The 12,036-nt window shown below is 56.6% G+C and overlaps 2 protein-coding genes across 7 annotated transcripts; one reads left to right on the top strand and one right to left on the bottom strand.

Moving 5' to 3' along the window:
- Positions 1–41: 41 nt before the first annotated feature.
- ABHD14A (abhydrolase domain containing 14A) lies at positions 42–6,500 on the bottom strand. 4 transcript variants are annotated; one of them, XM_066351914.1, is made up of 5 exons: positions 6,391–6,500; positions 2,756–2,967; positions 2,478–2,593; positions 569–804; positions 42–368 (listed from the first exon to the last, which is right to left on the bottom strand). In XM_066351914.1, exons 2-5 carry the CDS (start codon positions 2,947–2,949, stop codon positions 186–188), a joined length of 729 nt encoding a protein of 242 aa, XP_066208011.1. In that variant the 5' UTR covers positions 2,950–2,967; positions 6,391–6,500; the 3' UTR covers positions 42–185. The 4 variants fall into 4 exon arrangements, with proteins under 4 accessions (XP_066208011.1, XP_066208009.1, XP_066208010.1 ...); XM_066351912.1 differs by lacking the exon at positions 6,391–6,500 and adding an exon at positions 5,189–5,411; XM_066351913.1 differs by lacking the exon at positions 6,391–6,500 and adding an exon at positions 4,634–5,153.
- Positions 4,283–11,573, top strand: ABHD14B (abhydrolase domain containing 14B). 3 transcript variants are annotated; one of them, XM_066351916.1, is made up of 4 exons: positions 4,283–4,408; positions 7,850–8,084; positions 9,951–10,192; positions 10,571–11,573. In XM_066351916.1, exons 1-4 carry the CDS (start codon positions 4,310–4,312, stop codon positions 10,748–10,750), a joined length of 756 nt encoding a protein of 251 aa, XP_066208013.1. In that variant the 5' UTR covers positions 4,283–4,309; the 3' UTR covers positions 10,751–11,573. The 3 variants fall into 3 exon arrangements, with proteins under 3 accessions (XP_066208013.1, XP_066208015.1, XP_066208014.1); XM_066351918.1 differs by lacking the exon at positions 4,283–4,408 and adding an exon at positions 5,693–5,883; XM_066351917.1 differs by lacking the exon at positions 4,283–4,408 and adding an exon at positions 6,270–6,382.
- Positions 11,574–12,036: the final 463 nt, after the last annotated feature.

Here is a 12,036-nt window from a genome sequence, read left to right on the forward strand (position 1 = left end):
CCCCCACAGCAACACCAGGAAACAGGACCTGTCACTCCCCGTGCATGAAAAAATGCTTTTATTTATTGTGCTTTGTGAGAGGAAATGAGAGGTCCTGACTGGGCCTGGCCCTCTGTCCTCTAATCCCAGCAGCTGCTTCCCTGGTGGGGGGACTGGTCCAGACCTTCTAAGCTAAGCAGGTGAGCTCAAGGCAGGTGGTCAAGGAAGGCAAGGAGGACAAGGTGGAAGTCCTTTGGCTTGTGGAGGTAGCAGGCGTGGCCTGCGTTGTGCAGCTTTACCACGGAGTGGTTGGGCAGGTGGCGGAGCTGCCGCAGTGACTCCCGAGCCAGGATGCGGTCCAGTTCCCCATACAGGATGAGAGTCGGGGTCTGCAGGACAAGGCAAGGGGCTGTGATCTGACGGCCTGATGGAGACTGGCCCTCAAGCCATCTCCTTAGGAAATCTTCCCCCAACACCCATCTTTTCCATCTGGATCAGGGGTGGGGCCACGTGTCCTCCAAGTGAGAACCACCAAGTCCTTTCCTCCGCGAGAGGGAGCCAGGACCTTTGGAGACCCTTCTCCCAGTACCTTCACGGCCCAGAATTGTTCCTGGGTGTAGTTCTGGGTGGAGGCGGGTGCGATGGGCACGAATCCATGCAGCCGGTGGTGGTCTCGCATCAGGAAGGGCAGGGCATAGAGGCCGCTCAGCGAAGGGCTCACCAGCACGGCGTTCTGCACCTCCAGGTCCCGCAGCACTCGAGCCAGCAGCTCTGCCCGCCCCCCCTCTGTGCTGGCCTCCTTTGAGGGGGCAGAGTTCCCAAAACCTGGGGGCGGCAGGAGGCACCCACTGAGGGAGTCTGGGGGGGAGCTCCGGGTTTCTGCCCACCCCTGTGGGGGAGAGAGGTGGGGAGCAGTGGAACATGGCACATGCTACCCAAGATGTCCCAGAAGCTATTTTTTTGTGATGTCATAGGCTTGCTAGAAAGACATCTTTCACTCATCAGATTGGCAAAACTAAAAAAGACGGATAATCCGCAGTGTTGTGGGAAATGGGAGGAAAGGGTCACTTTCATACAGGACTGATGGGGGAAATAAGTCCATAAGCAGTTTTGGAGGATAAGGTAATAATTGTCAAAATTTAAAGGATGTGTGTCCTTTGTTTTTGTTTTTGTATTTTTCTGAAGCTGGAAACCGGGATAGACAGACAGACTCCCGTATGCGCCCGACCGGGATCCACCCGGCACGCCCACCAGGGGGTGACGCTCTGCCCACCAGGGGGCGATGCTCTGCCCCTCCGGGGCATCGCTCTGTGGCGACCAGAGCCACTCTAGCGCCTGGGGCAGAGGCCAAGGAGCTATCCCCAGCGCCCGGGCCATCTTTGCTCCAATGGAGCCTCGCTGCGGGAGGGGAAGAGAGAGACAGAGAGGAAGGAGAGGGGGAGGGGTGAAGAAGCAGATGGGCGCTTCTCCTGTGTGCCCTGGCCGGGAATCGAACCTGGGACTTCTGGACGCCAGGCCGACGCTCTACCACTGAGCCAACCGGCCAGGGCCAGGATGTGTGTCCTTTAATCTATCAGTTGTCCTTGATAGCTATCCTACAGAAGTTATTGCCCACATGCTCCAAGAAGCATGTCCGAAGATGGCTCAGCTTCAGTACTCAAGCATTTCAGCTGACACTAAATCAATCTACATAATCTGCCCATCCCTCCCATGACGCGCACTATAGAGAGGAGGGTCACAGCGACCGACATGACTCCTGAGACGTGGTATGAGGGGAGAAAAGCAAGCTGCGAATAGGTTCACAAAGCAGGCAGGACACCAATCATGGTTACACCCCCCAGCACACAGTCCTGCATGTTGTCCCTATCTCTAATGTTTGGAAATGTCCAGAGCAGGGCTAGCTCGCCCAAACCGCTGCAGTGAGAGGGAGGGCAACGTGGCACGGGTCCCTGAGGATGTCCCTCTTGGTGGTACAGTGGGATAAAGCATCGACCTGGAAACGCTGAGGTCGCCGGTTCAAAAAACCCTGAGCTTGCCTGGTCAAGGCACATATGGGAGTTGATGCTTTCTGCTCTTCCCCCCTTCTCTCTCTCCTCTCTATAATGAATAAATAAAATCTTTAAAAAAAAAAAAAGAGTTAAGAGCATAAACCATTGAACAGCTAAAAAAAAAAACACCCCAAAAGTCTCCTTAGTTTGTCATAAAAATTGCAGTGAGATTTCCCCAAGCAATCCAGCGAAGCCGGGCGGGCATGTTTCCGTTTGCTCCGTGATGTGCAGCAACCCACACACGTTTACAAGGGAGAAAAATCAAGACACAGACCTTTTTGGGTTGCCATCTTGTAGTGCGACCTGCCACTGCTCATCCAGACACTGGGGTTCCGATGCCCCCGGGCCACATCTTAGGGCTTTCCTACCCCTCCAAGTTCCCCTCTGGGAAGCTGTCCCCTTGGGCCTGCTGTAGGCTGCCTCCCCAGACGCAGGGGTGGGGGCTCTCACCTGGGAGGTCCAGGGCCACAGCCCGGTAGCCCCTCTGTGCCAGCAGCTGCAGTGTGCCCAGCTGCTCCCACGTGTGGGAGTTAAAGGCTTTTCCATGGAGCAGCACCACCTCCACCCTGTGGGCACACAGGGGACGGTGGGTCTGACAGTGGCCCACTTTTCCCCAGGTTTCTCCCACTGCCCTCCCAGGCCTTGAGCACCCAGAGTTGAGCTGGGGTCTCACACGGGGACTCCCCTCAGGCCTAGTCCTTCCACTGTACCCTGGGGCCAGCACCCACCTGCGTGCCCGGTGGAGTGGAAGCACCTCACGGTAAAAGACGGGGGAGTTGCCAGGGGTGAGACCTGCCAGGATTGTGACATTGGGGTCTCCCCAGAGCCACGAGGTCTGCTCAGGGGGGCCTGGCAGCCCCATGTACAGTAGCAGTATAAGCAGCAGGCCCAGGCCCAGCAGGGCTATCTGGGACCGGCTCATGGAGGTCTGTACCACAGTCTGGAGGAGGAGAGGAGAGGGAGATGAGGCTGGGCTGAGGCCTCATGAGGCCCCCTGGACCCCATCCCCAAACCCCACCCAGAAGCCCCCAGGAGAGGATAAGCTCAGCCTTTGCCCCTTTCTCCTGCTCTGGGCAAGGGTCTGAGGGTTCATACCCAACTACCCGCAGGCCAAGGCAAGGGTTCAGGTACCCCGCAGTGTGAGAAGGTGCATCTGAGATGTCCCCTTGGCACACAGCATGCCCAGTGCCCACTGCTACTACTGTGCCGGCTAAGACTACTTCTGTTCATCGAGTGCTTTGACAGCCAGGCCCTGCGCTTGGCCCTTCATCTACAAAAATAGCGGGGAACAGATATAAATCTAGGTCCCTTACATCGGAGGAAACTGAGACTCAGAGAGGCAGACTCTTGCTTAAAGTGCAGAGTGCCAGCAAGCAGGGGAGGTGGGGTTTGAACCCAGGGCTGGACTTCTAACCACTGGGCCACACTTGGTTTGCCAAGGAGGAAAGCAAGGGGCTGGGAGGTGACACATGGACAGTGAGCCTGGCCGGTGGGACAATGGCGAGGGCTGTCAAAGGTGAGAATCTCTGTGAAGAGACATCCCGCCACGGGCATGTTTGGAAATGGTTCTTTTTATCACACTGTATACAATAATGCTAAAATCAGAATGTTTCACAATTAATGGGAATATTTAATTCTCCAGGCCAGCTGATGTCATTATTATTATTATTATTATTACTACTTTCCAGCTGACATTAAGTGGGAGGAGAAGGCATGGAGCATCTGTGGAGCAGGAGAAGCTGAGGCGTGAGGGGGCTGGGGCCAGGCAGGAGAATGGCCCAAAGAATCGGAAAGGGCAGCATGGAGGCTGGAGAGATGAATGCCCCACCCCACCCCCACTCTCCGCCCCAGCTTCATGCCAAGTGACCTGCTTCATGGACTCCTCCAGCCCCGGTCCTTTGCCAGCCCAGCGGACAGACCTCAGAGCCAGGACCCTGACAAAGCAGTCAGCCCTGGCTCGGAGACTGCTCTGCCACTTGCTGGCTGGCAGCCCTCCCGGAGGCTGTCCCCTGCAAGCCTCCTGTGAAGTTTCATCAACAAGGTGGACTTGACCCGGGGCCAGCTGGTCATTATTTCTTGGGCCTAGGAGGAGCACGCTTGCTTGTTCCCAGATTCCAGTAAACACATCTTATAGAGTGCCATCTGGGCATTGGCCCCAAGTTGGGGACCGGTCTCTAGCCCACCCAAGCCCTCACCGCCAGGCCCCCGGATCAGGTGGTGTCCCAGCAGCTGAGTGGCAGAAGAGCGCACGCTCTTTTCAGTCTGACCAGGAACAGCCACTGATGTGGGCCTCCAACGCGCTGGCTTCGGTTCCCACCAGACAGGGCTTCCCCGCGGTCCCCTCCTTGTGCTGGGCCTGGGCCACCTGGGCGCGTATTCAGGTAAGGAGGGGAGGGGCGGGGATTCGGCCGTTGCCTTGGCAACTCAGGAGGCTGGAGCACTCGATAGCCTTACCCTGCGAGTATCAGGCAACCAGGTCTAGCTACAGATACAGGGGCTGGGGCTGAGGGTGGAGAAGTATGTACTTGCTTCCGTCCTTGACATACACGTCGACAATGACACACAGGTATACACGCGTGCACACAAACATGGAGTTTTGCCCTCACCTCTTTTCGTTGGAATAAGCTATTCTGGGCACTTAGACGCAGTCTCTTCGACTGGCATTAGCCTGTGCGCAGTTGATCCCTTGAAATACACGCCCTCAAAATCATGCATACCGCCAGGCATCAGGAAAGCAGACGGACAGATGGACACAAACGGTTTCAAAATCACACGCAGATTCTCAAATTTCAAGCACATCGTCATACGCACAACCCTAAAATTACACACGCACACAAGAAACACGCGTACAGGCACGGACACACACAGAAATACACACGCAGACACAGTACACACCCTCAAAATCCCACACACAAATATGCACAGTAGACATACACACACAACAAGTGGGCGGACAGACCGACACCCTCCAACACAGGCACACACACCAACATACACCACACCGACACACATACACCCAGAACCCCAAGAACACACGCTCACTCGCTGCCCCAGCGCCTGCCCCTCCCGCAGGATTCTTCTCAGGACGCCGGGGCAAGGGGCGGAGCAAGGATGGCCTGCCCCCAGGCACCCTACTGGCCTCACTCCCCAGGGATACTCACCCGGCCGACTGAGAGGACCCGGCTGGCTACCGCTGGCCGGGCCCCGCCCACGCGGAACCAGCAGCCAAACATCCCCGCGACCATGGCGCCGCCTTCGCCGCTCTGCAGGCTCCCGCCTGCTCTAGGCGGCGGAGAGCGAGGCCACCGAGGCGCGCTTGCGCAGTCCGCAGTGGCCAGCCTTGCGCCCAGTAACCCCGACGGAGGGAGGACTGGGGGCGGCGCCCCAAAGCCCGCATGCCCGGCCCCCATCCAGTTTTTCTGGACCGTTTTAGGCCTGACAGCCGTGGGAGAGCCATCCAGTTTATTTCCAGCAGAGCGTATCTCGTCTGTAAAGTGGGATTACTATAAGGGTTCTCTTAAGGACTCACCAAGCCTTAGAACAGTGCCTGGTAGGGAGGCCTTGTTGCGCTGTGTAAACGCCAGATATTATTGTTACGCAGCAGCACTAGGGCTGGCTCAGCCACTTCCCTGACCTTACAGATACACACTCGCACACACGCGGTCAGAGCCCAGGGTGGCCTCCGGGCTCTTTCACATCTCTTCATGGCACCTAGCCTGTTTGGTGACACGTGACCGACGTCTGCACTGCCCTCAGGCTCAGGCACCATGTGGTGGCCTGGGACAGAGAAGCTGTGCTCGCGCGCGGGAGCGTGCAGGAGGCTCTGCACGCCACTCCTTTATTGGTCCTTTGCAAGGTAGGCAACCTCATACCCATTCTACAGGCAAGGACAGAGGCTCAGAGGCATTGGGAAAACCATCAAGGCTACCTGGCTGGGCACTGGCAGAACGTTGCACTCAAACCTGTTGGGTCTCAACTGCATGCCTGGTGTACAACTGTGGACCTGGGCAGTTCAGGCTGGGGATGGGGGAGAAGAGGGAGCAGCAGGGATGTGACTCCAAAGGAACCCTCCTTCTCAAGGAGCACCATGTGCATATGGGGCAGGTCGCTGAGGGTCTTGGGAAAGCACTCAGTCCAGTGCTTGGGGCACATAGGACCCGGGGCGGGGGCGTAGGGGGAGGCTTGGGGAAACTGAGGTCCTGCAGTGGATTGTGGTCACAAGAGGGCGCCCCGGAGCACGGCCTAGCCACAACCCTGCTTCCCCGCCCCAGCCCCTCCCTTTTTCCCGCCCGAGGCCCCATTCCCAGCTAGCACTCGCCTGCCTTCCGTCTGAGCGAGCACACGCAGCTCCCCAGGTACTTACTCTGCGCACCCTGATCTTCTCTCTTTCCAGTTAGAACCCCCACCTACTCCCAGAGTCTCCCTTTCCCACTCGGCTCCCCAGCTTCCTTCCCTCGGGTTGTCCCCACCCTTCCGCGTGCGTCTTGCCAGGCCCGGCGAGCCAGCACTAAAGTCTTCGGAGGGGACAAAACGAGCCGGCGCTCGTGACGGCGTGCCTGAACCGCGGCGTCAGCGCGCGGCACATCCCGCGTCCCTTGCGGGCGGGAACTCCAAACCCTTCCAGACTTAGCGCTCCGGTTTCTGCTTCCAGAAAATGGGTGGTTTTCTTCATTCCCTGCCCCCTCCTGCCTGCGGTGCCAGCCTATGGCCGGTACAGTGCTTTGGAGAGGAAGAAGTTGATGAGCAAAATAGCTCCTTACTGATAATTTAGCAACTACCATGCTCTGTACTAAGTGCCAGGATGCCCAGTGTTTTACATGCTGGGATTCAATCACATCAGCCACCTTTGAGCTGAGTGCTATTGTATTGTCTCCATTTGTGGAGAAGGATACCAATGAGAACAATAATCATGTGATGCCCCAGTACTGAGTTTTTTTCCCAAGGGCATACACCCTCACTTGCCAATTCTTTTTTGCTTTTAAACTTGGTAATTTGTTTTCGCACGCAAGAGAGACAGACAGACCTGGACAGACAAGACAGGAAGGGAGATATGAAGCATCAACTCATAGTTGTGGTACCTTAGTTGTTCATTGATTGCTTTCTCATGTGTTTTGACCTGGCCTCCCGCCGAGCCAGACCTTGGGCTTCAAGCCAGCGACCTTGGGCTTCAAGCCTGCAACCTTGGTGTTTTGAACTCAATGTCCCAGGCCAATGCTCTATCCACTGTACCACCTCCTGGTCAGGTTCTTTTTCTTCTTCCCTTCTTTCTCTTTTCCTTTTCTTTTTTTGAGAGAGGCAGGGAGAGAAAGAGAGACAGGAATATCGAGCTGCTCCTGTATGGGCCCTGACAGGGTAATTAAACCGGCAACCCCTGCACTCTGGGACAACACTCCAACCAACCGAACTACCTGGCCAAGGCTTAATTTTTATTGATTTTTAGAAAGAGAGAGAAAGGGAGAGAGAGGGGAGGGGGAAGGGAAGCATCTGTTGTTCCACTCAGTCCTGCATTTTTTGGTTGCTTCCCATGTGTGCCCTGACTTGGGATCGAACCCATAACCTTGTTGTTTCAGGATGATGCTCTTAACCGACTGAGCTAACCGGCCAGGTTAAACTTGGTAATTTCTTGAGATATAGGCTTTAATGACCCATGTTTCAGATAAGGAAGCTGAGGCTGAAGGCCACATGATTGAGTGAGTGGCTGAGTTCGGGGAGCCTCCGGGAGGCCTCCTTGGTGCTCCCTGGCACCCTGCTCCGTCTGGCAGCCTTCCTGCGCCACCTGGGCAGGTTGTTCTACGGCTCATCAGCCCGGCTTTGAACCGCAGGCGCTGCATCGGCACAGCAGCAGCATGGCGGGCGTGGAGCAGCGCGAGGGCACCATCCAGGTGCAGGGCCAGAGCCTCTTCTTCAGGGAGGTCCTGCCAGGCGGCGGGCAGGCTGCCCGATTCCCCGTGTTGCTGTTGCACGGGATCCGCTTCTCCTCCGAGACCTGGCAGACCCTGGGCACGCTGCAGAGGCTGGCCCAGGCCGGCTACCGGGCCGTGGCCATCGACCTGCCAGGTATTTCTGGGCAGGCTTTTGGACAGGGGTGGTGGGGACCTCCTGGGGGACCCAGCAGGGCTTGGGGCTGAGAGTCTGGAAGCAGTCAGCCGGGCTGGGGCACGCACAGTACACACTGCAAGGACTGTTAAGCTTCTCCAGCCTTGCCTGACCTGGTGGTGGCGCAGTGGATAGAGCGTCGGACTGGGATGCGGAAGGACCCAGGTTCGAGACCCCGAGGTCGCCAGCTTGAGTGCGGGCTCATCTGGTTTGAGCGAGGCTCACCAGCTTGGACCCAGGGTCGCTGGGTCCAGCAAGGGGTTGCTCGGTCTGCTGAAGGCCCGCGGTCAAGGCACATGTAAGAAAGCAATCAATGAACAACTAAGGTGTTGCAACGGGCAATGAAAAACTAATGATTGCCTGACCAGGCGGTAGCTCAGTGGATAGAGCATCGGACTGGGATGCAGAGGACCTGGGTTCACGACCCAGAGGTCGCCAGCTTGAGTGCGGGCTCATCTGGTTTGAGGAAAAGCCCACCAGCTTGAACCTAAGGTCGCTGGCTGGCTCCAGCAAGGGGTTACTCGGTCTGCTGAAGGCCCGCGGTCAAGGCACATATGAGAAAGCAATCAATGAACAACTAAGGTGTTGCAACGGGCAATGAAAAACTAATGATTGATCCTTCTCATCTCTCTCCGTTCCTGTCTGTCTGTCCCTGTCTATCCCTCTCTCTGACTCACTCTCTATCTCTGTAAAAAATAAATAAATAAATAAAATTAAAAAAACAAAAAAGCTTCTCCAGCCTTGATCTGGAGGTTGCCGGGACACTGCGCTGCTGCTCTAACTGTTGCCTGGGACAGTCTCAGTGTCTCCGAGCCTCCATTTCCTCATCTGCGACGGGAGATAACCACACTCCTCTTGGGGGTTGGCTGTAGTGAGAATGGAATGATACCATCCATGTGATAATGTGGCCAGTACCAGACACAGAATAATTGGTGCTTAGCCAACCGGAAGTCAAGTATTTTGACGGAGCCATAAACGTAGGTTCTGTTTGAAGCTGAGGAGTGAGACTGAGTGTCCCAGCCGCTCTGGAGCAGTGCGGGTCCTGGTTGGTGGCTAAGCCACTGGTCAAGATCCCAGGTAGAAAGCCCTAAGCTGGCTTCTCTGGGAGGCAGGGGTAGCCTCAGACTGCCAGTCATAACCTGGACCAGTAGGCCCTGGGCCCAGGTGCCAGGTGTGGAAGGGACTACCTGGCTGACCTGCGTCCCTCACTGGCCATGGCTGGTATGGTTTTAGTGCCCAACGAACGGGAGGCCTCCAGGCCTGGACAGGACTGGTTCTGACAGTGGGTTGGGCTGGGGTTTCAAGGCTAAGGTCTGGAGCTAATCTTTCTGGGGGAAGGAAGGGACTAACTGGAAGGGAGGTATGTATGTAGAACCAGCCCCTCAGCCACCATCTTACCTATCCTGCCATCCCTGGGACAGGTGCCCTGTGAGCAGTTAACTCACTTAGTTTTCACAACATTCTTAAATGGCAGATACTTTTTTTCTCCCTTTAACAGATGGGGAGACGAGGGGATTTTCCCAAGATCATGTAGATATTATTCAAAAAAATTGGGACTTGGATTCAGCTGTGTTGGACTGATTTTGGACTGATTCTTTCCAGAGCCCTATACCGCTAGGGGACATGGGCACAGGCAAGAGGGAAATACTTCATGCTTGCCACAGATAGGACAGATCTAGGCTGCTGTAGGAATAAACTTGGGCACACTGCATGTTGCAGGAACATGGCACAAACTAACCTAGGAGGGCTTCCTGGAGGAAGGGACCCTCTTCCTGTTTTCCTACTCATGGTTCTTGTCTTCTCTCTCCCACATGTAAATCCCTGCAGGCCTGGGGCGTTCCAAGGAAGCCACAGCCCCTGCCCCTGTCGGGGAGCTGGTCCCCAGTGGCTTCCTGGCAGCTGTGATCAGTGCCTTGGACCTGGACGCCCCAGTTGTGATTAGCCCGTCGCTGAGCGGCATGTACTCCCTGCCCTTCCTCACGGCCCCTGACTCCAAGCTCCGAGGCTACGTGCCAGTGGCCCCCATCTGCACTGACAAAATCAGTGCTGCCGACTATGCCAGCGTGAAGGTACCCCACTGTGGGAGGTTGAGATGCCCCTGCCAGGAGCAAGAAAGAGTCCCTCTTGGGGCCTCTCCTTATCTGGGGGTCGGTTAGTCAAGGGGTAGCTTCTAGGAGGAGTTGAACCACCAAACTCCACCTTTTTGATTTACTTAAGACTACTGAGCCAAGCCTTGTGCCACACTGTGCTGGGACAGACACGACCCCACACCCCTGCCCCTTGGAAGCTGGCTACGCCCATCGCACAGGGCCAGAATGTCTCTCCCCCTCATCTGCAGTGACCCCAGGGAGAGACTGAAGTGATGGAGAGGGCTGAAGCTTAGCTCTGGGAGGCTGGGGCTGGTGTAGTGGGTCCCTGTTGACTCTGCCTCCCTTTTCTTTCTCCAGACCACAGCTTTTATTGTCTATGGAGACCAGGACCCCCTGGGTCACACTGGCTTTGAGCATCTGAAGCAGCTGCCCAACCACCGGGTGTTTGTCATGAAGGGGGCGGGGCACACTTGTTACCTTGAAAAACCTGATGAGTGGCATGCAGGGCTGATGGACTTCCTGCAGGGGTTAGCATGAGGCCCAGCCCTGCTGTCGAGGGTGGGCTACTGGCCTGCCTGGGGTTCTCTCTCTCCATGCACATGCAACAGGTGTATGTGTGTGTCTGTCTGGGTGCTTGTCTTTTGGGGTCTGTTTGTCTTTTCCTCTTTCTCTTGCAGTGATACACTGAGGAAATGAAATCAAGAGAAAACAATTCAAGAATCAAGGAATGTGATCTGGTGGAGGGTAACCTATTAGATGAGCTTCTGCTATAGGCTTTCCTGCTCAGCTCTCACTTCTCCCTCTGCTCTGCCCAGCCCAGCCCTCCCACCTCCTCCTTGGCTGCCCCCCACACGGGCAGGGCACGCACAGCCCCTACCTTTGCCCTTAGGCCACAGACACATACATTCCCACTTGAATGCTTACACAGGTACGTGCACCTGATTGACAAGCCTGCTCGGGGCAGCTTTGTATTGCCCGCACTGACACCCATGTTCTGTGCCTCCACATAAGCTCCAGGCATGTGTGCCCTCCCAACCGTACGGCACCCCACTGTTGGGGAAGGTGGGGACCCCAGGGACCAGTCCTTGCAGGAGATCCTCAGCCAGGCTTTGGGTGTGACCTACCCTGAACTCCACTCACCCACAGGTTGCAACTGACTTCACATCAGAACTGCCCCCCAGAGAGGACCACCCCTTTGCCCCACAGATCTCCCTGCTTTGCCCCCTCCTTGTGGATGCTCTACGGCTACGCCTTCCAGGTTATTAGGCCTGGGTCTTCTCAGCCAAGCTCCTTTCCTGCTCTGAGGTTGGGAGGATGGGGAGGAGAGTGGAGGTCGGGGAAATAAAGTGATGCAATTAGACCCCTCAGGCTCTTGCTGCCTCCAGAGCGCCGCCCCTCCCCCACCCCTTGGGCCCGCCGCAGTGGGCCCCTCCCCCATCCTGGCTGGACCAGATGGTCCCCCTGCCCTTTGTCCACCAGGCCAGATGGAGGGGAAGGGAGATTGGATTCCCTTTCCCACCCCCACACATCCAGGTGCCAAGAGACTCAGCTGTGGGGGGAGGTGGAGGTCAGTGGGACCAGGCTGAGCCGATTAAGGAATAGAGGGGGAGGTAGATTTGCTCCCCCGGGGGCGGTGGCGGTGGGGAAAGCAGGGGGCCTGGGGACAACTCGGCCTCCTCCTCCTCTTACCTATTCCCTACCACTGTACTCAACTGCGTCGACTCCCTTGCGACCCTAGCCCCAAAAAGAATTCGGGGGTAGCTTTGTGGGAACCATGGGCGGGCTGCCCGGGTTACACCGTTGTCAGGCTCCTCCGGCTGGTC

This window comes from Saccopteryx leptura, chromosome 10 (genome assembly GCF_036850995.1).
Source record: "Saccopteryx leptura isolate mSacLep1 chromosome 10, mSacLep1_pri_phased_curated, whole genome shotgun sequence".
NCBI classification, from domain to species: Eukaryota; Metazoa; Chordata; class Mammalia; order Chiroptera; family Emballonuridae; genus Saccopteryx; species Saccopteryx leptura.

What these genes read in the sequence shown, in the direction of transcription:
- ABHD14B (XM_066351916.1), top strand. Translation starts at nt 4,310, where the DNA reads ATGTGGGCCTCCAACGCGCTGGCTTCGGTTCCCACCAGACAGGGCTTC. An exon ending in CCACCTGGGCGCGTATTCAG is followed by an intron (nt 4,409 to 7,849) that starts GTAAGGAGGGGA and finishes TTTGAACCGCAG; the next exon opens with GCGCTGCATCGGCACAGCAG. An exon ending in CCGACTATGCCAGCGTGAAG is followed by an intron (nt 10,193 to 10,570) that starts GTACCCCACTGT and finishes TTCTTTCTCCAG; the next exon opens with ACCACAGCTTTTATTGTCTA.
- ABHD14A (XM_066351912.1), bottom strand. Translation starts at nt 5,272, where the DNA reads ATGGTCGCGGGGATGTTTGGCTGCTGGTTCCGCGTGGGCGGGGCCCGG. An exon ending in GGGTCCTCTCAGTCGGCCGG is followed by an intron (nt 2,968 to 5,188) that starts GTGAGTATCCCT and finishes CTCCTCCTCCAG; the next exon opens with ACTGTGGTACAGACCTCCAT. An exon ending in CCACTCCACCGGGCACGCAG is followed by an intron (nt 2,594 to 2,755) that starts GTGGGTGCTGGC and finishes GTGTGCCCACAG; the next exon opens with GGTGGAGGTGGTGCTGCTCC.